Source organism: Oculina patagonica, chromosome 11 (assembly GCF_052425735.1).
Source record: "Oculina patagonica isolate OP01 chromosome 11, crgOcupat, whole genome shotgun sequence".
Taxonomy (NCBI): Eukaryota; Metazoa; Cnidaria; class Anthozoa; order Scleractinia; family Oculinidae; genus Oculina; species Oculina patagonica.
The window spans coordinates 6,229,478-6,255,785 of NC_135768.1; the positions used below are offsets into that span (position 1 = coordinate 6,229,478).

Consider the following 26,308-nt stretch of genomic DNA (forward strand, 5'->3'; position numbering starts at 1 on the left):
TGCGAAGATAATATAGTTCTGATGATCAAAATAACTTAGCAAGAATATTCTGTCAAGGTAGTCAGCCTTTTACAAGGAACAACTTTAACAATATACTGTTTCTTCGTATGTCACGCAACTTTGCGTGACTGCTCTTGGAAAACTGCGTTACATTCCATGACGACTGCATTACGTTGTGTGACGACTCAAGGAGTGACTGTATAATATTGCGTTACAACCCAAGGAAAGACTGCGTTACATTGCGTGACAATCCAAGGGAAGACTGCGTTACAACGCTCTTTCGTGATCTTCAGGCAAACCATTTGTCACGGCAGAAGCAGCATCAATTCCCTTGAGCACCATACTCTCCTGTTCAGACCCGGGAGCCACTAGTACTCTCTTGTTCAAGTCTGGTAGCGGTTTTCTCGAGTGATTGAGCTGTGGTAACCGCGCCGGTATTTTCCCGCCACTCGACGTGGACTCCGTGTCGGAGATCTCGGACGAGCGGTCACCATCGGCCGTGGAGGACACGGACGAGCCATCTGAAGAAAAGGAACAAGTTTAAAATATAAATTCTCATTACTGATTGCCGTACATTTCTTTTAAAGGACCCTTGTCAGCCAGCCTTTGTTTTGTTGACATGCGGGATTTATGGTATTTTATTTAACGCGGAGCTTGTCTGATCGAAAGAAAGAGCTGTGAAACAGCTAAAGGCAATTTAAGGCGGGACCAAACGTTGATGCCATTTTTGCGCCACTTAACATGGGTTCACTGACAATATCTTGTCAGTTCACATTTCAAGCAATTCAAAAACCCTATGCTCATCTCATATATCTATGTTTGGGGGTGTTTTGTAAATTTTTGGGGGTTTTTGGGGGGAAAAAGTGTTCCTCAAAGGAAAAATAAAATTTAAAAAAAAAAAAAATATTTAAAATTTTATTGTAATAAAAATAAAAAAAAAAAAAAAAAAATAAATAAAAAAAAAAAAAAAAACCCCACAGGGGTGCTCTGGTGTGGGGGTCAACTGTCTGGTGGTGTTCCAAATGTCTTTTTCTTTCTTCTACCCCTTCTTTAAACCTCTTAAATTTTCATTGAAATTCACGTTTAGTTCCACCTTAACAGACCAGTGAGTGACATAACTTGTGGCGACGCAATAAGATTTCGCTTCACCATACAATTTTCATAAGTGGAGTGCCGGGGGGGGGGGTGGGGGGGGGGGGGGAAAAAGAGGTAGTTTCATAATTTCGATGGCATCGAAAATGGCAGATTTCACGGAATTCAAGGCGTGACTAGGCTCCTTTTGTGCCATTGGAGAATTTGTGGTAAGACAATGTCTGCTAGCTGATGATTTTCATTATTCTCATAACCTGTCTGCTTGACAATGTATTGAAATTGTCAGGAGAAGTAAGCTTTTGATCACTGTCAAGTTACCTGTCTCATCCTCTTCCTCCTGCATCTCACTGAGCGGTTCCAGTTGAGTGACTGCCTTCTGTTGCTGTAGTTGAACAGGAGGTTCACCGGTCTGTGATGACATGGACAGATCTAGCTTGCCACCCTTGTTTAGCCGATCACACATTAAAGCAATGTGTTTCTTCAGTTTACTTGTGTCTTTGGGGATCTTCATAGCTGAAACGCCAACTACATACAAAGACAAAGAACATGAAACGTAACTTTTAAAAGCCACTGTATAACATGTCACAACCATACAACAAGACAGAGCAAACTGTTTCTTTACTCTGTGAAAGACGATTAAAAGTTGTTGTTGTTGTTATTAATGACGATGATGATGATGATGTTGCTGTTGTTGTTTTTGTTTTTGACAAGGAAAACGTTTCTTTAAAGGAACCAGGTTTCGCTACTTTAGGCCGATTGCATTGCATTTGGGAGCTCGAAGGAAGCAGTTTTAAGGAAAAAGGACGCTTATTAGTTAATTTTCTTACAAAGGTCCTAGTCAGCCGGTATGTGAATGGTGATGTGTGATCTATTAAAGCTGAGATAAACTGCTATGGAATATATTAGGGGAGTTGACGCTAATAGGTACGCTTCATAAAGAGATGCGCTTATTGGACGGTTGGTGCTCAATCGAATCATTGTGATAAAAAATGGTTCATAACGGAATACTTTACCAAAAGAAGCACCAAAAATAGGGAGGCCTAGACCGTTAAAAATTTACGATGGAAACAACTACAAACCAGCTTGGTCTTTTGCACTTTTCGCTAAACAGGTCCGTAAGAGATGCGTGATGGCGGCGTCTGTGATTTCTTCCCAGCCCTAACAAACAAACAACGCAAAACGAAATAACCAAATGCTCTGGAACGAGAATTGTAACTCTAAAACAACAATCAAAGGTAAATTAATCCCCACAAACACAGCATTTAGGAGCCCATGGCTAGGAGAGTACATATATCTCACACTCGTAATGCATTGTGTCTACAGACTGAGCTATTTTTAGCAATGTTTTCCATGAACAACCTTTTTGCTTGATTCGTGACCTTAGTCGAAGAAATTGCTTACCTTTTGCGCCACTGTTGAAACTGACATTGTTTCGGCTTTTTGTGTTAAGAGTAGATTGCCCAAACTGTATGATGAAAGCGGGGTTCCTACCGCCCTTTTTTAGACAAACTATTCAAGGTCTTTCTAGGAAGTATATGTACATCCAATTTTTCAAGGACAGAATGTTCAAAATTCTGAACTCCATAATGTGCTGAAAAATCGTCATTTAATTTCAAACGGAAATGCATTTGAAAAAAGAATGAAAAATCAAACAAGGTTCAAGGTTTATCAAGACCTTGAATTTGGTTTTCAAGTTCAAGGACTTCAAGGAACCTCAAAATGCATACAAGCTGTTTCAAAGGTCGGGCGTCTTAATACACCTCAATCAGGCCCTTGCTTTTCAGGCTGTATACTTCCGGTTTTTGGTATTGATAATAACTAACCTGTTCCTCTGATTCGGATACTTCAGGAGAAAGCGCGGTCTGAAGAACTTCGAAGTCTTTGTCCGCCATGTTGGTCCATAATCTGAAAAAAGTCATTACACACGAATAAGGGATATTTTTTTTCTGTCACAGTTCAGGATTGCCACTCATTAGAACCCAAAAAAATTCCCTGCCTTTTCCCTGACCTTAAAACAATTTACACTGACCTTGCATTAGGCGAATTTTCAAATAAGCCAAATCCACTTTTACATTTTGCTCCAGCTTCTTCTGCAGACCATCGATATTCTTCTCTTCATTTTCGATCTTTTTACGTTTTTCACGGGATTTTGAACGCATGGCATTTGAATTCCCTGACTTTTCACTGACTTTGAAAAGAACTAAGATTTTTCTTGACTTTTTGCAAAATTCCCTGACTTTTCCCTGACCTTGAATTTTTTTTGTTTTTCCCTGACTTTTCCCTAGCCGTGTTGACCAAGTTGCGAGACATCAAACTGCCTTCACTGCTGCATTTTGTATATGTTATCTACTTCATGTATTTAATATCACATAGTCCCGTGAACGTTTCCTGACAAGTTAGAAGAGCGCAAAATGAAAAAGAAACCAAACTTGGCGAAGACCTACAAAAGTTAGGCCACGCTCATACAGAATACAATAACATACATTATTATTTACCACTTGAAAATTGCGATCGAGAGCTGGAAACGTTTTTTCCTTTCATCAGTAAATACTGGATAAACGCACTTTAAACTAACGGCACTTACTTAATGAGGAAATTTAAAAGTCGCGTCCCGCACGACAAGTTATAAGCGGCTGTCTCAATGGCTCGTTCACATTCCTCCTCGGCCTCTCCCAGCGCTAAAAGCTGATGGCAGAAAAATGAAAAGCTTAATACACAGCACGAGAATAGAAAATAACGTAAAAAAGAAAACATAGAAAACAACGATCCATTGAAACACCCAAAGCACACAAAGAAATACTCAACAGCCTTAATACTATTTAAAATTGAACTGTAACCAGGATAAGACATATTAAAAGTGTAAAAAAGCGTTCTCTGGTTTAAAAAGTTAAGAAAAATATGAGCTTTCGGCTATTTTACTATAGCCTTTAACGAATGTAAAAAAGAGAAAGCGCGCGCTTTCTCTTTTTTTACATTCGTTAAAGGCTATAGTATAATATAGTATAGTATAAAGGCTATAGTATAAAGGCTATAGTATAATAGCCGAAAGCTCATATTTTTCTTAACTTTTTAAACCAGAGAACGCTTTTTTACACTTTTAATAAGCCTTTATACTCTTGCCCGGAAATATTCAAGATATTAGTACTCATTAGATAGAAGTCTTTATTAAGAAGTTAATCACAACAGACGTGTGGTTTTACAATAAAAAAAAAAACTAAATTAAGCTAAACTAGTAAAATGAAAACCTATCATATGCAAAACAGAGATTTAAGAAATAAATTTAAAAAGACATCTATTTACAAAAGCGCGTTTGAAACGTTCCGTTTTTACTTTAGGGAGTATAAAGTCATGGCCCCTTTCTCTAAGAGCTCTATTACGTTTGGGTGGGAGCAAGTCATATAATACATGGCCAGTGTCACTTGTGATTCTGTTGAAAAGATCACTGTCCCTATTCTTTATAACGTCAGATATCAAAATGATCTTATTTGTATAGCCAAAACGATAGGCTCGCCGAAAAAAAGTGTCAATCCGATCTAAATATTTGCCTTGATAGGCGGAGCCCCACACTTCTAATCATACAGAAATAATGACATTATTAAAGAGTCGAAAAGTTTACTAAGCTGATCTTTAGTGTACCCATAACATTTGCATACCCTAAGAATACATAGTCGGCTTGCAGCTCTAGAAAGTAAACTGTCGACATGAATATCCCAGTTACAAGGATCTTCATGGAAGGTGATTCCCAAAAGTTTCAGCCACTCTTTTCGCTCAATCCCAAGCACTGAAGGAGGAGCAGGCTGAGTAGTTCTACAATGCAATAGCATTTCCCACGTTTTTGACAGATTTAAAGACATCCTATTGTTGGCTGCCCAGCTCTCAAGGTTCTTAACTTCTTACTAGATGCCAAACATTTTTTAAATATAAGTTCTGAAATTTGGAGGACATTAAGAAAAGACAACATTTTCGTGTTTGTTTCAGGCTAAGTCACGTGGGTGGAATGAGAGAAGCATTTAAACAACTGAAAACCATTTTTTTTTGCTTTCCAAACGCATTCCCCTCGTTCTCCGCAAACTGATACCAAGCTATATAATTCTCCAGTGTGCTCGACAAAAAACTGATGTTGAAAGAAGAAACTAGACATTTATCACAAGGGGAGGGGAGGGAGAAAAAATAGGCTTTCCCTTGCTTAAAAGGGGGAGGAGGGTGGGGATGGCAGAAAATCTTCCCGTGATCGGTTATTGCTTACGTACATGCGCACATGTACAATGTTTGTACTTCATTCTCTTCATTTGATTACCTGTCTGTAGGTCCCATCCAGTAATGTATCGAGGTTCGCAAGCGGTGCCGGGGTTTTGTCTTTGAACCTTGTTAGCAATCTTCTTTGGATGGCTCGAAACTGTTGAGCCCTTTGCGCTAACAGCTCGCGGTATTTTGCCTGGTTACAACGTTGCTGTGAAAAAGAAAAATGTTATTACATGCCTGCATTATATGACTATCAATGTCGTGATGGCCATACACCTTTACAGTAATTATGCTTCAGGGTGAAAATTTTGAGTAAAATTGCTACTCGTGCGCAAAAATTTTAACACCAAGCAACAATCTACCAGAAACACTTCAAGGATCGATTTTTTTTAGCAAAACCCCCGGAAATTTCGGTTGGGAAGCGAATCTAACTGTGGACTACCAGCCAGCGGCGTAGCTAGCATATAGGCCTGTAGGCCCGGTACTACAATTTTCTTAGCCTATTGTATTTTTAAAATGTGCAATAGAGAGCATTTCAGGCTGAAGCCTTTCAAGAGGAAATAGAAAGCAATATGCATCATAAATATCGCAACTTATATCGCGATTGATCAAGATTCAACCACATAGAAACTCGGGAGACTTCTTGAGTAGCCAAGTGATTGGTATATGTCGTTAAAGAAAAGTGCGTATATAATAATAAGCAATAAGTGAAAGATGGCCCATTCTCTGTAATAAAATGTCAAAATTTAGGTTTTGCCAAATTGCACTTTTGAAAGCCTTCACTTTATCGGGAGCATTCCCCTTCCCACCCCAGAGGCGACAAGGCCTACAAATCTTCAGAAAGCTGGCTACGCCCCTGCCAGCCTCTCTTATCAAGGAAACAACAACTGGAAACTGAATTGTACGTTGCTAGCCTGTTCCAGGTGGGGGAGAGCGAAAAATAAGCGCGATTGAGGAAAAAACGAGGGGAGAAGAAGGCGAGCGAAGGAAAGATAATAACATTCCTTCGCTCGCCTTATTTCCCCCTAGTTTTTCTCCTTGCTCGCTCGCGTTTTTCGCCCTCCCCCAACTACCGAGAGCCTGGAACAGGCTAGACGTTTGTCCAACGAAGGACGAATTGTGCGCGAAGACAGGCGTCTGTTTAAAGTTAAGTCTGCAAGAAGTATTTAACATTTCACAAATAAAATGAAAGGAAAGAGGAAACCATTTACCTCAAAGTGTGAGTCTATGAGTTCGTAATACTCCTGTAGCGGCAACGGGCCCATAAAAGAAGCACGAAACTGAACGGTCTCCTGCAAAGAATTTCAAATGAAATCATTACAACCAGCTGGAAGAACGAGCGTGTGTTCCTTCGGCAGCTCTTCGTAGAGGTTCTCGAAGACTTTCCGATTGTTACAACCTGCCTAAACTAGGAAACATTGTTCCTTGTCACGTTACCTATAGGTGGCTAAATAACCGGGAAGCAAGGAAAGTGTTTTGCTGCCCGGGTAGCTAAACAAGGAAACAATGTTCCGGGGACAAAGTGTCACGCAAGCGCATAAACGAGTATACATTCCTTCCATGGTGGCTAAACTAGGCAACACATGTTTCGAAAGCAAAATTCATGTCTGGGAAGCAAAAAAATGTTTTTGACCAGAGGTAAAAACATTTTCTCGTTTCCGTGAAGCAAAATTCGTTACCGCAACATGTAACATGTAAACTGGGAAACATTTGCTTCCCCAACAACGTTTCTACAACAATGTTTCCTAGTTTAGCCAGGCCTATACTACTGGGAACGCTGTCACGTTACAGTATATCGTCAGTGGGTACGTCATCTTGCTTAGAAACTCCGACTAGAGCTGCGAGCTCATTCCGACCGAAAAAGCTCAGTTCTTCTTCCCACAGGCAGCCCAAGCTTACAATGTGAACTTATTTGAATATTGCACCACAAGCTAACCACAGGCTTTATCGTGAAATGTGTGTTGTTACTAATTTTACCTTGTTTTTCTTGTAATGCGTCTCTAGCCGCTTGCATAGCTCGTGCAGAATGAGCCACATTCCCTCAAAAACATCACACTGGATTCTGTATCTCTCTGGAGAAGAAAGGAAACAACCATACAATTAAATAAACTGAATGATTCCAGTCACAACAGAGAGAATCTGAGCATGATAAAGGGGTTACAAAACCCTGGCCAAACGGCAACGTAAGTGGACGCAAGTTAAACTTGCGTACAGACTTGCGTTAGGTGGCCAAACGGACTCGCAAGTTTAATCGCAAGTGCACGCAAGTTGTCAAATCAAAGATCTCTTCGAGATATCGACTTTTTTTGCATGAAGTTAGTATGAGTAGAAGGTTTATCCTGGGCATTGTTGTTCGAACATATCATGGAAGAATTCAAACGTCTGTCAGTTCAAGCACTTTTTTTATTTTCGCGGAGGAAATGCTGTATTTGTCAGTCGCGACGGCTGGGCGCTTTGCGACTCATATACTTTGGCTTGGTTAAAAAATGGTAAACTTTGACGCTTGCCTTTAATCGAAATAGTTGTTTCCTTTCGAGTTAGAAAGATTTCTACTGGGCTTAATGCAGGGTTCCCGATAAAGGTTACGCACGACAGAGTTACCTTTTGTCTCGTCACGCAATCTTAACCCCACATTGAGAAGTAAATTTTCGTTTGGATATTACCAAAAGCCGCTTCTCCTCGCGTTATTCTTTACCTTACGCAGGGATCCATATTCGTTTTTTCTCCAAGTCGTCAGCCGGGCAAGTATGCAAGATGACATACTTGCCCTGGCAAAATTTTACTTGCCCGTTCAAAAGTGAAGAATGGCGACCGTACAACAAGTAAATGAAAAGTTGACTTTTTTGTTATTGTCACATGTATGTAACACTGTGTATACATGAAATCTACAAGACAACGAATCTGTTATAATAAAGTTTGATTCACAAGTATTTGTTAATGAGACTCTTTACTTGTCTACCTTGGCTGCCGGCTTAAGCTTACAAATTTCACAAAACATCGCGCCCCCAAGCGGCTTGTGATGTTGGCGGAAGCGTATGATGCAGGCACAAATGAAAGCCAGGGCCTGTTCGACTGCCACCACAGAAGAAAAGAACGCTTTTGCTCTTCTTATTCATATTTGGTTTGTTTTTCTGAAGTGATAACATTACTTTTTTTCTTTGCTGGCTGTGCCACACCAAGATAACGGCAAATTTTGATCAAAACATCAGCTGATGCGATCGCCTCGTGTTTTCGCGGATGCAGCTGCAGTACAAAATATCAGCGGTTGACAGCTTGAAAATTGAGCCTGCAATGATTTCATTGATGGAAAATACCGCATCAGCCAAGATGGCGGCCAAAATTATGATTTTATCACGACAGAAAGTTGCAAATTATTCTCTGTTTTCGAAAAGTTATGAATGGATGACAAGTGGTCAGAACGCAAGTAACTCATAAGAAAACTTAATAATTTTTTTTTTTTTTCATTAAGTCAAACTTAAGTCGTCCAGCGGACGAGTTTATGTAATCTTTTGGTCGTCCATACGATTTTTTAGTCGTCTCGGACGACCGGACGACTGGGTATATGGATCCCTGCTTACGGCTACACATGCCATTTCTAACGACTACATTTCCAGTAAAACAGTTGCTGTTTTTTTTTCTAATGGCGATGCATTAACTTCTGAACAGAAGCAAAAACGTTTAGTGTTTATTTACTGCTTCCACCGGAAGTAATTTCACAACAGGCTACAAAAAAACTTGTAAATATCACTTCACACCTGCATTGAATGTTAAAATTCTAAATTGTGCAACTCAGCAGAAATAATCAATTGTCACGAAATGAGTTCCTTTTGGTTAACTATTAGCAACGTTTTAGTGTGTGAAACACTTGTACCAGTACAAATATTAAAACTTGACACCACTAAGATAATTACGCACCGAAGCTGGTGTTAAGGATCTACTCAAAAACAAACAAATAGTGTCAACCGTAGCCGGTAGAAAATCGAACGAAAAATATAAACAAAACAATAACTAAGTCCGCCACTGCGTGAGATGGTTCTTGTGTGTTCCTAGCCTGCCGCGAAGGCGGCCTTGCGAGTGACCTTTAAATCTCGCCACAGATCTCGAAGATCACGATCTAACAAAGAATAGAAAAATTAATAGTCATAAACGGTAAAGAAATCGTGCGGTACGGAGACCAAACTCAAACTTGAGAACACGGGAAGTTGACGGAAACGTGCCCCAAAACTACTGTCAAGATGCCAGCGAGACAATAAATCTGCGGCGCGATTCTCTTCGCCCGATAAATGAACCGCGCGTAGTTCAAAGTCATGGGAGGCTGCAAAAGAGCGGCTAGCGACTGATCCTGAAGTGAGTGCAGGAACCACCGCAGCGTTATCGCAGAATACTTGAATGCGGCAACCGGCCCACAGATGGCCCCACAAACGCAGAGCAACTAGGATAGCGAGCGCTTCTAAAAGATGAATCTCTAAAAATCGGGCAAGGACCACTGAAGGAAACTGTACGTGAAAATATTGAGACTGCGACAATCCACCACATCCCGATAAGCACGCGTCAGTGGAGAACACGGTGTCAGGAGCAGTCCAGACAAGTGAGGAAATAATAGAAACTCCATTGTGAGTCCGCATGAACCGAAGCCACCACGCAATACGAAACTCAGTAGTAAGACGCGTGTACTATATCTATATCACGTGCTAAACATGCAATGGGATCATATAGCTATTACGCAATGTTGATGAGTGACAAAAGACATTACGATCTGAGAACTGAACGATAAGTGGAATTAATAATGGCGTCCTCCAAAATAAACAAATAATTGTTATATAACGTTTATACATGTGACAAGTCACGTTTTTCACGAGATCGCAAGTGTTGACGCAATACTAATGAGAGACCCTTTCATCACCCACAGCGGAAAGAAATCCCTTAAGAAATTAAAACAGTCCCTTGAGAGTTAACAAGAATGCGATTCCTTCCGGTTCAACATTTAGCCCCACATAACTGCTATTCTCCTTCATTTTGCTTGTAAACAAGCAAAAAACGTCGAAAAAAGCCATTTCAATGCTACTGTGCGCGCTGCAATTCAGTACTTGAAGTAAACAGCAAGACTTGCGGTGACTCGCGTTAAGTGGCTAAACGGCGATGACTTGCGTGCAAATTTGATCTCGACCAAAGTGAACGCAAGTCAACACAAGTGCACGCAAGTCCTTCTATATGCGTCTCCGTTTCGCCAGGCCCTCAGAGATGGAGAAATATGAAGCATTTTGACGCAGTTTACATACGTGACGTTTTTGAAGCGAGGATAGTAACAACTGGTCCACCAAAGTACTGTATACCAACTGCTGCCATTGGAATTACAGCATCATTTACCATATCTACAAAAAAGAAATTATAAATTAGATGAACTCGAACTTGCTACAGGAAGTGATTTCTTTAGGGAATGCCACGACGTTGCAAAAAGGTTTGCGCAAAGTTTTAAAGGCACCCCTAAACGACTCCTAATACGCACGCCCTTGTTTTCAAGTTTGTCCATATTTTAATCCATTTCCATTCTCGGCATCGTTAGTCATCCTTACTTCCTAATGGGTTACTGTCATTTGTCGCGTACTGTTTTACAAAAATCGAACCACTATTTGTAGTAAATAATAAAGATGGTAAATTTTAAGCTCGGTAATAAAGAATAAAGATGAGATGTTCAACATGACACGAGCATGGGACAATGCTCGTGTCAATGCTCGTGTCATGTTGAACATCTCATCTTTATTATTTATTACCGAGCTTAAAATTTACCATCTTTATTATTTACTACAAACTTGATGATTTCGACATTGCTGATCCTAGCAGTATGCAGGACGCGTGTCACATATCAACCTAGTAAATGGCCCAGCTCACAACGAGTCTCTCGTAGCTCAGTTGGTTAGAGCGCCCAATCGAACCACTATTGTTGGGTTTCCTACATGCAAGCCTCGCGTTTTCAAGTTTGTCCATATTGTAATCCATTTCCATCACGCCATCAATAGTGAGCCTCACTTTCTAACGAATTCCTGTCATCTGTCGAGTACTGTTTTGAGAATTCAAACCGTTATCGGTGCGTTTCCGATGATCTAGTAATGGTTTCTGAACCTCTCAAGTCACGCTTAATGTGTCACGTATACAATGAAAATTAGACGACACAGAACAGACCACTTACCAGGAAATATTTCAGCGAGGTTTACAGGGGGCTTGTTGGTATCTACTGTTAGCTGCAAGGGAAATCAAAACAAGATTTCTTCCAGGTATAGCTATATAATAATATGCAGTTTCTTTCTTTTACTACAAGGAAGCTATTCATAAAGTTAGAAAAAAATTTCCTGACTTTTTATTGACAAAATGAAGCAAATTTTCTGAAGGCCTTCAGTTTTTTCCCTTTACTGTCCATGTCGTTATGTTACACACCGATCAGTTGCAGCCAAGCATTAAATTACATTTGGCAGTAGCTGATGTATGTGTAAAAACGCATATTTCTTGAGGAGTATTAGTCTCCTTTCCAGCCATTGTCTGGGCTCGTCACGCAACGCTCCCCCCCCCCACACACACACACACACTTGTCACGCAACGCTTCTACCCACTCGTCACACAACGCTCTTTAGTGGGGAGAAGCTTTGCGTGACAACCAAAACAATGGCTGCAAAGGTAACTAGAGGAGTATGGACTAAAGTCAATCAATCAGTTTGCATAACTTAGTTCCTTGCAGTAAGAGGGAACATTGTTAAGTCAACAAAAAACAACAACAACAAACAAACAAAACAAAAGTTAAAAGCCTAGTGGCCCATCAGGCTGGAGCTTATCCTGGATGGGATGCTAGTCCATTGTAGGGTTACCCTTAGCATTAAAATTAATTTGCCGACAACCATTTATACACCTACAGGTAACCTTCTGCACTTTGATCGTTTCCTACCACGTATTCCTAAAGTAATTTATACAGCACTTTCTAAACTGCGTTCGGGCATCCCCTCATTTCCCTGGCTTATCTCATATACCCTCATTATTATTGACAATCCTGGGCATGATTTTCTTGTAGATTATCTTGCTTAGTTCTTACCTTATGATTAGCGTTTTTCATTGGTTGACAGCCCTTGCAGACCACAGCTAAAGGAAAGTGAATGTCTGTTTGGGCAACTCGTGGAGCCTCTGTGGACAAGGTAAGCCGAGACAAAAATTTACTTTTTAGCAGTTAACAATGCATTGCCACTGATCGATCAAGATTACACTTCACATATCAAAATTATCAAAAGGCATCAATAAGGCGCTCAAAAAGCTTTGGAAATGGTTGGTTGAACACTCTGCTTCCCTCACTGGACATTCAAAACTGCTCAAGGCAATAATTGTCTGATACATTTTACATACAATGTAAATCACTCTTTCTCAGTAGAAAAAATGTCATCCTTTACAGAAATAGTGAAGAAATAAGTTTTCAAAACACACAAGTAGGTTTACTCAGCGCCTTATCACAGGAAAGATTTCACAAAAAAACACCACTTGTTTTCTGAATGGTAATTTTGCCAAATCCCACTGCATAACAAAACCATAAATGGAAAAGCGGAACTCTTACCATTAACGTTTTTTGGATAAAATCCAGAATGGGAATAGAGTAAAACACACTTACTTTTTAAAAAAACGGTAATGGAATTTTAGGATTTTTTTTTTCCTGTGAAATTAGAGGCGAGCTGTTTGAGTTAAAGGTCGTGTCAGGCTGGGAACAGTAAATTCATCTCTGGAGAGTTAATGGAGAGGCAAACTGGCAACTGAAAAGAGACAAGCATTTCTTCAGGTTTAACTCACCAGAGTTTGTAACGTAAGTGGCTGTGACTTGAGCTTTTAACGAACAAGGCACGGATCCACCACGAGAGTAAAACGAAACCTCAGCAGATACAGGTTCGCTTCTGTCGCCTGAGAAGAACACAATTGACACAAAACAGTTTGTTAGTGAAATGGTTAGAAGATTGCGTTACACTTATCATACCAGCAATAGATATGGCATAAAGTCAAGTTAAAGGTACTATGTCACAACCTGTGAATCTTGATAAGTTTACCATAAAGTGTTTACTTACCGATAATAGGGAAAACTATTGACGACCTGTTGCACATGATGGGGGGACTGGAAATGACACTAAGGACAACATTCTCTATCGGGCTTGGCGCTTGCGACTTGAGACTGACCTGAGATGAAAAAAAAATTATGACATACACGTATTAAAACAAACAAATATACACGTAGCTCAAATGAATAACATGTAATGGATATAAAGAACGGTTTTGTAGTCAAATAATGAGACAGACAGACAGACCGACCGACAGTTGGGTAGGTACAGTACAGTGGAACCCTGCTTTACGGACACCCGCTTAATACGGACACCCCGGTATTACGGACAGTTTCGTTGGTCCCGACGAAAACCTCATACATTTTCTCTTAAATAAACCTGCTTAATACGGACACTCGGTAATACGGACAACGGACACTTTTTCGTGTCCCGAGTAACAAAGTATCATACATTGTCAACCCCGCTTTACGGACACTGTCAATTTTTTTAATGTCGCAATTATTTGCTAACTTCACCCTGGTCAAATAGTTACAGAATTCGACGAGTAGAACGATTTTATTACAAAGAGTAGCTTAATAGCGTGACTTGCAACGGTTTTGTCGAATCTTCAGTCCGCCTGGTTGTGTCGCAAGCTAAAAGCTTCCGCGCAAAGTAAAGTTACCGACTTTTTCAAGTGAGTTTGTAGAGTTTAAGAACGGTTACAATCAGAGTTTTAGTTGCAATGGAAACTTTAAAACGTCATGTTGCTGTTGAAATGCGTTTTATTTCTTGTATATAGTAAAGTTGCGACATTTTCAATTAATTCCACTGTTGATTTTATTAAAGTTTAATTCGAGTGTCTGACTAGATCGTAAGGTTTTCGTAAAAAAACTTTTCATTTTAGTTAGAGAGTTCACAGTTTGCATTTGTTACAGTTACAGTATAATCAAACAACGTTTTGTTACCGTAAAAACGTTTGCCTTCGTCTTTGTGTCGATAAAACATGTATCCGTGACTTTTTTCTGAGACCACGCTTAATACGGACACCCCGTTAATACGGACAATTTGGCCTGTCCCCTTGGTGTCCGTATTAACGGGGTTCCACTGTAATTGTCGTACATGTACATGTAACTGTAGGAAGAGTAAATATCCAGGGCATTTTTTTCAGAACTAAACAAACAACATTCTCAGAAACGTTATAACTAATAAGTAGAATTACTGTCTCAAGTTTTAAGGGTTTAAGGAAATGATGCTGCCTTACCGTGACTGTGATTGATGGAAATGACTCTTCATCACCATCATCAATAGCACTTTGCTGTGGACACAATAATACTATCAGTAAGTTTATTGCAAATTGAACCATTTTTCAAGTCAACTGCTACATAAAAATAGCACTGAGCAACTGCAAGCTCTTCTAAGTGACAAGACACACTGTAAATTAGAATTCTGCCAATATGCCGAGCAACTGCAAGTCCTTCTAACTAACAAGACAATGTAAAGAAGAATTCAGCCAATATGCCGAGCAACTGCATGTCCTTCTAACTAACAAGACAATGTAAATTAGAATTCTGCCAGTACAGACACAGGTGGGGAAACCCAAGTGTTCATTGTTATATGTATTATTTGCCGTGCCTGTATTATACACATGTACAGGGCTGCAAATATTTTTTTTCCTTGAAAGGACATGCTTTTGACTAAGTCACCATTTTGATCGGACAAAACAAAAGTGAGGTCAAACATCATATTATAGTACTGCTCGATATGTGAAGCTGCTGATCGAATGCTTTGTCAACGCATAACATTGGTGTTAGCACTGGAAAGTAAAAAATAATAATAAAAAAAGTTGTCTGGACATTCTGTCCGACCACAGTTGGAATTATTACAGTATTAGGTATACCGTATTTACTCGAATAAGCGCCGCCCTCGAATAAGCGCCGCATTTGGGACAAAAAAGTTAATAAGCGCCGCCCCCGAATAAGCGCCGCAGTCCCGATGCGGCGCTTATTCGAAAAATTCCGTTTTACTAAAAACTGCACTTCAAAGCAACTCTAAAACAAACTTGGACATTTCTTTTCATCAAGAGCGATGCTTTGCAGTTCACAGTAATCGTTTTACTGCTCGCCCATTAGTTTTCTATCCAACATTGTTACAATACGTAGCTCTGTAAATGTTGTGAAGGCCACGAACCTTGCCAGGACAGCCAGCGCTACTTCTCTCTTCAGCAAGAGGCGAATACTGACAATCAGAAGACGCTATTTCCGATAACTGCAAAATATTTGATTCTTTGTGGCGTCATAAGCGCCGCCCTCGAATAAGCGCCGCACTTGTGGCGCGGAAAATTTAATACGCGCCGCGGCGCTTATTCGAGTAAATACGGTAGGCAGAGATTTTATTTTTGTGAATTTTTGTCTAAGGAGAACTTGTCAACTGAAACTTACAGATACTGCATCTAAGCCTGTTGGCATGTGTACAGAAATGAGAAGGTCTTCTTTTTGTTGTGTTCTGGGTAGAATTTCTGCAACAATTACAAAGATTCACAAAGTCAAAATAAATGTAACTTTAAGGTTAATCAACCTGAAAAACATGCATGTTTATTCTGGTAAAAAAACAAAACAAATTAAAATAAAACAAAAACATACATGTATCTTTTAATAAGAATAAATTATGTATTGAATTACCAGGTACAATTTTACCCACCTGAGCTAATCGTAGACTCCTTGATTTCTTTTTGTAGCTCTTTCATTTCAACATCAGCTTCCTGGAACCCAAGACAAAAAAAGAAGAGTTGAATAAAGATAAGTGTCATCCAATGGACAAATACACTACAATGCTTAAGGACGGTGCCTCCTATTGTTACTGCGCACTTGTTCTGCGCATCACGCAATGCATCGATCACACCGGGCGCGCACGCTTTTGATTAATTTGCTCGCTCAAAATGACGAATTCAAGTACGCGACCAAGCGCGCGACTAAAAAGCAAGAAAGATTTCTCTGCGACGAAATCCAGTTTATGGACATATACTAAGCCAGGAGCAGCGGAAACAGCAGAAGAGCAACATATCAGTAACCATTGACCTCTAACACTGAAAATGGCTCACATTAACAGATAAAAACAAATCGCTAAGCGCTAAAACGTAAACTGCTAACTACATATGGCGTAGTGCACACGCGAGATGCAAATTTTTAACTCACTAGGGAGGGGATAGGAAAAATGTAACAGACCCCAAAAGCGATTTCACAGAGCTTGAAAACAACTCGTATAACTTTTAAAAACGCGTGGTGACCCCTATTTTTTATTTCATAAAATGGAAGTGGCAAGCCTAAAGAGCACATGTTTTATTTTTCATTGAGTGAAAAAAAGTTTAGGCCGTGCAAGTGAGAGCTGTTAGAGTAAAAAATAACTCAAACGCAATTATTTTGTTAATAAAAACGTGGATCATGCAGTTCCGAAGACATTATTTGTTAGTTATTTTAGAGATTTTTATATTTTATGTTGATTTTGTTCATGTACAAACAATTTCACGTGGAATTTGCAAGGAAATGTTATTTAGTTTTACTTTTTTTTAAATGCCACGTCAGCACTTTTTTCCAGTTTTCAAACCAATTTATCTCGAAAATTTGCGTGGCTACCCCCAATTTTCTTTTTGGATTTTAATAGCCCGTGGTAACATCTACATATCTTGCATAGTCATCGGCCGGACAAAAATACCTTGTTATCAGTAGGCACCGTCCTTAAGCCGTCTAACTTTAGGTACACTACAGTGCAGTTAGTAAAGATCAGGCAAATAAAAAAGAAAATAGCTGAGATACACAATGTATAAGAGGCACTATAGTTTTATGTCTACCAATTGTTTCCCCTATTATATTTCTTCCTAAGCTTTCATCTCTTTTCATATTAAAAACTCTGCTAATAAAAGTATAATGCCCCGTTAATGACAATGCAATATCCTGCAGGTTTTAGCGAAGAAATTGTTGGGGGGGGGGGGGTGATAAGGCAATGGTACATGGTAATGGTACTGTACGCCTTGATAACTTCCCAACACCACCCATCTTCTCCCTCCCCCACCCCCCCAGAAAAAAGCGCATTGAAACCTACTCCTGCAATGCATTGAACTGGGTTCCTAACCTTTTTCACAAACAATTTTCCAGGAACTTTTTTGGAAGCGCGGTTATAACTTCTAAGAAGTTCTTGTTATGTTAGTTCTGACATTTCACTTGTTACTCGAGTTAAACAGATTTCCAGGACTGGAAAATCCTGGAAAGTAAAATTCCAGGTTTTCCAGGACCCGTCTAAACCATGTACACTATATCACTTATTTCTCAGGCAGAAGAAACCAACCAATTGCACTGACCTCATAATTAATATCTCTAGCTTCAGGAGCTGGTGTCACCATCATGGAAGGATCAGTTCCCAGATAAGCACAGTGTAGGTAGCCTGTGTCATCTAGTGTCACTATCACACCTTGTAATTCTCTAGATTACAAATCAACAGAAAACAACTTATAACCTTTGTCAAAAAAATCTTATATCTTAAAGCTAGTTAATCATCAATGTCTGGTCAGAATGGGGTCACCTTTGTTGGTCTATAACGTAGTGAATTTTCACTGAAAATATTTTCAAAATTTTTTGTGACTTTCAGAGTGAAAACATTGGAAAGAGGATCAAATTGTTTAAAGTAGAGAGCAAATTTCCACTGACTTAATCCAATTACTACATATCAGTAAACTAATGGAACTCGGTTGGTCTGAGCCACGTGTATTTTGAGATGTGACGGAGTTCCAAATACCCAAGTTCATGTGACAGACAACTAATATTTGCATCAATTATCACACGAGAAAGGTGCTTTGATATTTCACATGTTTTCAACAGAGCTGGGAAACAATATCTGAACTTGAGCACAAAATGAAACAATTATGTTAAACGTACATGTATGATGAAACTGCAGTGTCATTATTTAAATACCAATAATTATTAACTTACTGGAATGAAGCTACTCTGACTGCAACAGGGATGTGTGGAAGTTGTGCTGCCCAGGCTAGTGCTACATCTTGATATACCATCAAAGTTTTATTAAACGTTGCTATCAGGGCATTGACAGACCCCTCAACCACTGAAATCAATATTGTACAAATTACAGTGCAGTTGTACAGTTAGCTACAGTCAGCTTCCGTTGCAAATAAATACATGTAAAGTCTATATAATAATACAACACATGATCAGAAATACAGTAAAATACCGGTTATGAGTCCTGGGCTTATAGAAGTTTGTAAGGGGTTTTGGGTGGGCTTATAACCGGGAAAGTTTTTATCCAGGAGGTTTATAAGAGGCACTAAAGACTGTTTTAAAAAGGGCTACAAGAAATGACTTACAGTGCGTTGTAAAAGTACTGATAATTGATATAACTTATATAATTTCGGAAAAAGCCAATGTCTTGATCTGCACTTCCCTTCTCCTTATTTTTAATAATTAATACATGACTTGTACAAGTCAATGTACAATGTAGTTATTGATTTAGCACTTCTTTAAACAGAGCTTTCCAAGAAATGTACAATGATATAATATTATTTTACTGTGAAAGATTTTTTAACACATATACCGGTAATTTTTAATGTCTAGTTTTAGATCAAGCTTATAATAATTATATTTATTTAATATTCTTACCTGAAGCATATGGAATAAAACAACTGGGATTGTATTCAAATTTTTTCATGAATCTCACAGATCCATTATCATTGAGACAAAACAGTGACCGTTCACCTGCAAAGCAAAACAATCTGATTTTCAAATGGAATACATCAATTTCATACTATTAAATCTCTGGACATTTCTCACAGAACTAACTGGGAGAGGTTCTAGGCAAAGGCCAGGACACAAACCAATTAAACTTGTAATCCAATGACTACTGGGATTTTTACCCCCCCCCCCCAACCCCCCCCCCCAAAAAAAAAAATGGAGTTTGAAAATGTGATGACACTTTCTTGATTGTCGATCAAAACCAAAACTAAGGAGTAAACAGAGAAATGAAATTGTAAAAATCTTTGCTTCATGTAATTTAGAGCAGATTTCCAAACCACTGTTGCAATTATTGTTTCCTTTGTTTTAACTTGATGTATTATTAATGAGTTTGAAAACAAATAGGCCATTTCCAAATAACCCTTTGCCTCTGTTTCAAGAGGAGTCTATGTGCGAAACCATTCAAATTAAAATTTGAGCGAACAAGACAAGTCCCAAGGACTTTCCCCTCAAATTTGTGCCAACCTAAGGAACACCATAGATGTTATTGTAGTTGAGCCTGCGATATATTCCTTTTTTATTTTAAGAAGGTATGTGATCGAGGCGAAAGGGTCAACACAATGCACAATGCAATGCCTCATTTGTGTGCCAAACCACCCAGAACCGCAATAACAGCTATTAGCCTATTGGTGTATCAGGGTTGCACTGTGTGGGAAATAGTTTATTGTACATTTTACATGTAAGTTAACATTTTACAAAATACTCTCACCTAAAACAAATATTGAAACTGGTGCATTTGTACTACTGAAAACAACTATATCTATTGCATGTTCTCCAACATTTGAAGTCCAGTCCATCTGCAAAAAATAACAGTCTTAAATTAGAATATCTGATCAAAGTTATTTTGATATGCATTAAGGCAAAACGCTTTGCAGAAAACAATGAATTTGATTACATAATAATTATTATAAACAATTCGTTTATTTTTTAAACTGGAATTAACTCTGAGGAAATTTGTAGTGCTCATAGTTGCCCATGATTTCCATCTGAGCATTACTTAAAGAATGTAACTCTGAGGAAATTTGTATGCTGAAAGCAACAATTTGAAATTTGAATCCCGCTTAGATCAAAAAGAGTTTCATCACCTTGTGTGGTCTCCCATTTTGTTTCTTAGGGCTATTGCTCTGGGCTCAGTTGTTCAAAGGGTGTCGCTGAATAACACTATCCACCGCATGAATTGCTATCTAGTGGTAAGTGTTTACTTAACAAAACATACTGCACTATCCTCTGGACAGTGATTTATCCAGTGGATAGCATTGTCCATCTTTTAAACAACTGGATCCAGAAGAAAATCACAGGCTACTTTCAGTTAAATGATTTTTTCTCTCCTGAATTTCTACCATACACTGTATATCAACCCTGCAACCTATAAATGAGAATAATAATTACATTGCATGTGATGTTACCAGTTAAAAAAACATTAACAGTGTATTACCGTTAATTTCTTTCCTGATACTTTTTTATTTCCAATGTCTTCTTTAGTATTAGCATCAGTAGCAACAGCTAGAGTTTGGTATCTGCAAGTACATGAAAGAAAACCCTTGAGATGCAACCAAATAACAGCCTCTTTAATCAACAGCAGTGGTTAATATATTTTTACTCTAGACCTCTTTTTTGCTTGATGATTAAATGACAGAAGATAGGGAAAGAAAGAAAGAAAGAAAGAAAGAAAGAAAGAAAGAAAGAAAGAAAGAAAGAAAGAAAGAAAGAAAGAAAGAAAGAAAGAAAGAAAGAAAGAAAGAAAGACAGACCTGTTCAAATACATGTTACAAGGAAAGTTACTTTAAGGGGCTATGTCATGTAATTTTAGGCAATTTCGGCACTGACCAATTGGTCATAGAATTAACTGAAATATCAAAATAACGGCTTTAAACTGTAGAAGAACTCAAAAGAAACACAGAAAGGCCAAAAAAGGGGCATGGACGGGCAAAATTCAAGAAGATTGATAAAAACGGATTGCATTCAGGTAAACTTGAAAAACGTCGGCCCGACTTTTTTCAACTTTAACTCAGTTTGTATGAAAGTGTCATTTACAATGCTTGAAAATCATCCTTGTTTGTTATGTGGCTGTCAAACAGTTTGTACTGCATGTTTTGACAGTTAAATGCATTTTGTAATTTGCATAATTATATTTTAATCTCACTTGTAGGATTCCACCAGTCTTGATGAGCTGCATGTCACAAATGAATCTGTCTTTGCTACATAACTCAGTGGACCAGGTAAAAGAAAACCAGGGAGAAATCTTCCAAAGGCAAAACTCTCTTGTTCAAAGAATGACAACATGCCATCCATAGACTGAATGCACATGAAATCCTTACCTAAAAAAAATCATTATAAAGAACTGTGATACACAAACTAAATAACAATAAAAAAACTAGTTATACAACGCTTTCAAGTGGTATACTATGGCATATCCCATGAGCCACTTGTATCTTCTCGGTAAACACACAAGCCTTGTTGGATATGAGATCGTTCTAGCCAACTCAGCGCTATGCGCCATGTTGACCATCTACATGTACCATCTCATATCCAATGCCCGCTCATGTCCAGAATAATTGTTAAATATACAATGGCATTACTGTATATGATTGGATTTATTTTCTTTGGCATGGTATAAATGATTGTAACTAGATAGGTACCTACATGTGATTCCATTTACTGCCAAGGACACTCATTTTATTTTGCAAGCTGAATGAAGAGCACTAATATTGCCCTTATAACCATGTGCAGTGCACTTACTGTGTCTGATAATTGACTGAGCATGGATGATAAAGAGGATATCACATGGCTGTGCAGGGATACGAAATTTCTCTTTGAGTGTTGAAAAATGTTTCACGCGTAGGTGCAGCAAAGGAGTGAAATATTATCATCCACGCAGAAACTGAAATAACCTACATTTGTATAAGTACCAAACTCAATTAAGCCAATAGGTTTGGAAACAGACTACAATTGGCTAAATAATAATTTGCAATTGTGAGAGAAACCTACTTTTGACACCACCAAAAGGGCCATACGTCATATTGTAAGCTGTTCTTTCCAAAATATGTTCATACACCAGATTAAGGGTGTAGTGATTTCCATGTTCTACAGCTCCTGAAATAACTAAAGAGACAACATACATGTACCTGAGTAAACAACAGTTCAACATAAATAAATAAATAATAATAATAATAATAATAATAATAATAATATTAATAATAAATTGCACTGGGACTTGATAGGATTTTGATTTGTTAGTTACTTGACAAGCAAAGGTTTAGATAATTATACATAGGCAAGTAAAAATAAATGATTAAGACAAACGACTTTTCGGAGTTGTCATGACGCCATTATCAAGTTAAAAAAAATGAAAAGAATAAACTGTTAGAATCAATCAAAGCCAAACTATTTGCGTGACATTGCATATTTTATTATGTTAATTAAGCGAACTTTTTCTGACAGGTTATTCTTTTCATTTTTTGTGAACTTGATAAAAGGGTCATGACAACTCCGAAACGTCATTCGTTTTTATCGTTTATTTTTACTTAGTTACTATACATGTATGTATTAGACTTTAATTCCAAACAGCAATACATACACAGCTCAGACATAATAATTTATTGAGCACCCTCTTGCAAGATGAGCAGTGAGTCTCAGTAGATGCAATTCTTGTATCAAGAAATGAGACACTCATCTTGCGAGAATCACAAGAGTTTGTCCTTGGACACGTGGACAAGAATTGTCTAGTCCATGGAGAACCTGAGCTCGCAGGCTAATTTATTGTCAAGCAATGGTCATGTTGCAGTTTTTGTTCTGAGAACTGTTTGAAAATTATAAAGACATTTTTTATGTAAAGTATACTAACAGTTTAATGACTCACAGCTGTAGATGTACATGTAGAAACAGAGGTTTCATTCTTTAAGTTCATTACAAGTAGATTACTTTACCTGAAACACTATACACAGCTAGTTTTCTTGGATGAAGAACTGCCAAATGGAGTTGATCAACTCCTCTGAAATAAAAAAAAAATTATAATAAAGATGTATCATTTTATTATTTCAAATCAAATAGATTAAGTCTGCATTCAAGCCTAGTGGCTCATCAGGCCAGAGCTTATACTGGTTTCAGTAGCATGACGTGACAAGGAGTATTTCTACTCCCCCTGGATGGGATGCTAGTCGATCGCAGGGTTACCCCCAGCATTGAATTCACTGGTAACCATTAATACACCTGGGTGAAGAGAGGCACTGTGAAAGTAAAGTGTCTTGCCCAAGAACCACACAATGTCCCGGATAGGGCTTGAACCAGACTGCTCGATCAATCTGGAGTCCAGCGCACTAACCATTAGGACAATGTGCCTTGCCAAATCAAGTGTTTTATACAAATCCTGAATTTGGTATTCTTTACCAATAACAATCCTCAAGACTCAAAAGAACATTTTGCATGGACACAGTGCTACTTACGACACAAATCTTCCTGCTTCCACTTGTAATATTGGTTGCTGTAACTGAACCTCCAGCATAAGGTCATCCGGTTTGAAATGAGGTGGTTTGGGACAATAAATTCGAAGGATTCCATGATAACTACCTACTACAATTTTATCTGAAAAACAAAACAAAAAGGTATATAGTTAAAAAAGAAAAGGGGAACCTCTTATACAAACACCAGATTGGCAGAGCTGTGTGTTATAGTTTAAAATTAATTTTCAGTCCATGGGACAATGGTTGCAGGTTTTGGGACAAAAACTGCCAGAAAGACAAAATGAACTGAGAGGACTAAAAGACAAAATATTAGGGGCCTTCAAATCAGAGTACTAGTACAACTTTTTAAACTTAGTTCTTATGTTTTAGATCTGATCACTTTTCACATTAATTTCTTTTCATGGTCTTCTTTTCAACTGGTCAGCAACAGGGAGGAGTGAAGATTCTAGGAACTTGACTGGATGAAATTCAAAAGTCATACTTGAACACGATCTCATACTTGACTCAACTTGATCTCATACTCAACTCAACTTGACTGGATTGATATTCAAAAGTCATACTCGAACACGATCTCATACTCGTCACTCAATCTGAAGGTCCTTATTTACCTCTTTCACACAGAAACTAGAGTAGATCAGGGTAGATCAGAGCTAGGTGTCTGAATTGTAGCTTAAAATGAATTTCCAATTGAAACTATTTTAAACTAGTATGATATATACCCGGGGGAGGAGGGGGGGGGGGTACTCCCATAAATTTTGGATAGGGGTGTGCCGCCAAGGTTCTTAAACCCTGACGCTATTTAAGGATAAAGAAAGCGAAAATTGATACCCCTTTTAAGGCCCAAAACCGAAAAAATGACACCCTATTCAAGGGGAGGAGAAGCGTTCCGTGACGACCCAAATAACGGCTAACCGCGCACGGCAAGACACAAATCTTTATAAAATTGCTTTACTAATACCTGAACAGAAAATTCAGTTTTAAGAAACCTTTTTTTTTGTTTAGCTGGGCGTTTATTTTAGCTAATAGAATTTAGGTACCCTATCTAAGGATCACACCGGGAACACATTGCCAAAAGGAGCAAAAATGATACCCTATTTAAGGACCGAGAACCTCAAAAACCATATCCTATCGGGCGGCACATACCTATATAGGCCACATATGGGAGTACCCCCCCCAGGGGATATATAGTTTTTTTGTTCCAGATGAATTACAATAATCAAACTAGTTTACAATTATTTTGACCTGATTTTTATTTTTTACTACAACATGTATCATAGAGGTGCGTTGTAGTTTAAAATTAATTTAAGGTCAAAATGATTTCAATGGGTAATAAGAACACTCAGGAAGTGGGGAAAATGCTTTCTTCCCTTGCACTTTTATAACCAAAAAACACAGTGGGAGCCATTTCATCTGCTAAATAACGCAAACATCTCATTTCGCAGAAAACTTTTTTTTTTTTAATATACAAGTGTATTTATTATAGCAGGGTTGTTCTGTATTCACATTAAAACAAAAAATCATCAAAGATTTCCATATCATGGCACCAATTAAATTAAGCTTACTGTATTAAATGAATATCTTTCTTTTTATCAGGGATTAAGTCAGGAAAATTAACATACATACACGGTATACATGTACTGATGTACAGTTATAAAATATATCGTGAAAGTTTAGTTCATATATCCCTAAAACTGCGGTTTCTTACCAATTAACGTTTATTACTTTTAAATCCAATCTATGACGATATCAACATAAACACAGCTTTATTGTCGTTAGCAACGAGCCTAACTGAACTTAGCTCGTGTTTATAAGTGAGCTGACAAAATACACCTCAATTTTCACGCCAGTGCAACAAATTGTGTCAAGAAAAACTCCGATTTGGTTAGGATTTCTAAACAAGCACATGATAAATCTTAGCATGACTCTTCTGTAGCCTAAAAGATGACAATAAGACTTCTTCTTCGTGTGATTCGCCTGACATGGGCTTCCACTTTGAAAGCCCATGTCGTGACACGAATACCTAGAAATGTGCCACAGTCCTGCAGATTAAAACAGAAATAAAACTAGTCGATTCCTTACCAATCTGTAAGCCATTATTGTCGATATTTGCCACACACAAGCATCCTAAATCGAATTCCTCGTCGCTGCCAGCGTAAGTTGCCCACCAATCTCTCGCTTTGAACAGCGACATCTTGGAGAGGAAGGATTTGTTGTACCGCGGTTACTCAAACAAAGTCACGTGACTAGTACTGAAGCCGATTGTTTTCTTACCGATTCGAATCCGAAGATTTTCCGATTTCGCGCCGAAGGTACTTTTTCCGACGGGGTAAGGAAGTAAACTATTTTTCCTTCGCGAAAGTGGTTTTGGGACAAAAACTGCCAGTTTCATCTACGGACTAAGCCTTTTTTGAGTTACTGAGCGCTTAGATCTCTATAAACTGGGCGCTTTCCATTAGTCAGAACTGGCCAACTGGCTGGTCAGACCGGTATATTCGATAACAGAATTCCGTTGTTAGTTAGATTTGTTCTGCCAAATATTATACACTGTTGTGGTGGATTTTTGGTAAAAACTCGTGGGAAAGGCCAATTTCTTATTCAAAACCGCTGGACCGGCCGGCCAATTCTGACAAATGGAAAGCACCCTATTTTTTTTTTTTTTTTTTTT

The 26,308-nt window shown here is 38.4% G+C and overlaps 2 protein-coding genes and 1 pseudogene across 2 annotated transcripts in view; all 3 read right to left on the reverse strand.

Moving 5' to 3' along the window:
• Nucleotides 1-25,846, reverse strand: LOC144629970 (protein PTHB1-like). Its single transcript, XM_078488227.1, has 26 exons — nt 25,723-25,846; nt 23,626-23,764; nt 23,110-23,174; nt 22,172-22,285; nt 21,327-21,501; nt 20,619-20,700; nt 19,893-19,980; nt 19,052-19,147; nt 18,371-18,500; nt 17,743-17,863; nt 16,089-16,149; nt 15,830-15,906; nt 14,653-14,706; nt 13,422-13,530; nt 13,153-13,260; nt 12,413-12,501; nt 11,522-11,573; nt 10,614-10,706; nt 7,312-7,406; nt 6,546-6,626; nt 5,390-5,542; nt 3,677-3,777; nt 2,916-2,997; nt 2,172-2,250; nt 1,411-1,617; nt 1-521 (listed from the first exon to the last, which is right to left on the reverse strand). Exons 1-26 carry the CDS (start codon nt 25,832-25,834, stop codon nt 268-270), a joined length of 2,817 nt encoding a protein of 938 aa, XP_078344353.1. The 5' UTR covers nt 25,835-25,846; the 3' UTR covers nt 1-267.
• The window catches only part of LOC144629976 (uncharacterized protein RP689-like), a 137,665-nt gene that overhangs the window by 41,073 nt on the left and 70,284 nt on the right, over nt 1-26,308 (reverse strand). The window lies entirely within an intron of this gene.
• Nucleotides 4,260-5,372, reverse strand: LOC144630780 (uncharacterized; annotated as a pseudogene).

Excerpts from the sequence above, each read along its gene's own strand:
- LOC144629970 (XM_078488227.1), bottom strand. The coding sequence starts at position 25,834 with ATGTCGCTGTTCAAAGCGAGAGATTGGTGGGCAACTTACGCTGGCAGC. Across the intron at positions 17,864-18,370 it reads GTCAGAGTAGCTTCATTCCA|AGAATTACAAGGTGTGATAG; the intron begins GTAAGTTAATAA and ends TTTGTAATCTAG. Across the intron at positions 6,627-7,311 it reads CGCATTACAAGAAAAACAAG|GAGACCGTTCAGTTTCGTGC; the intron begins GTAAAATTAGTA and ends AATTCTTTGCAG.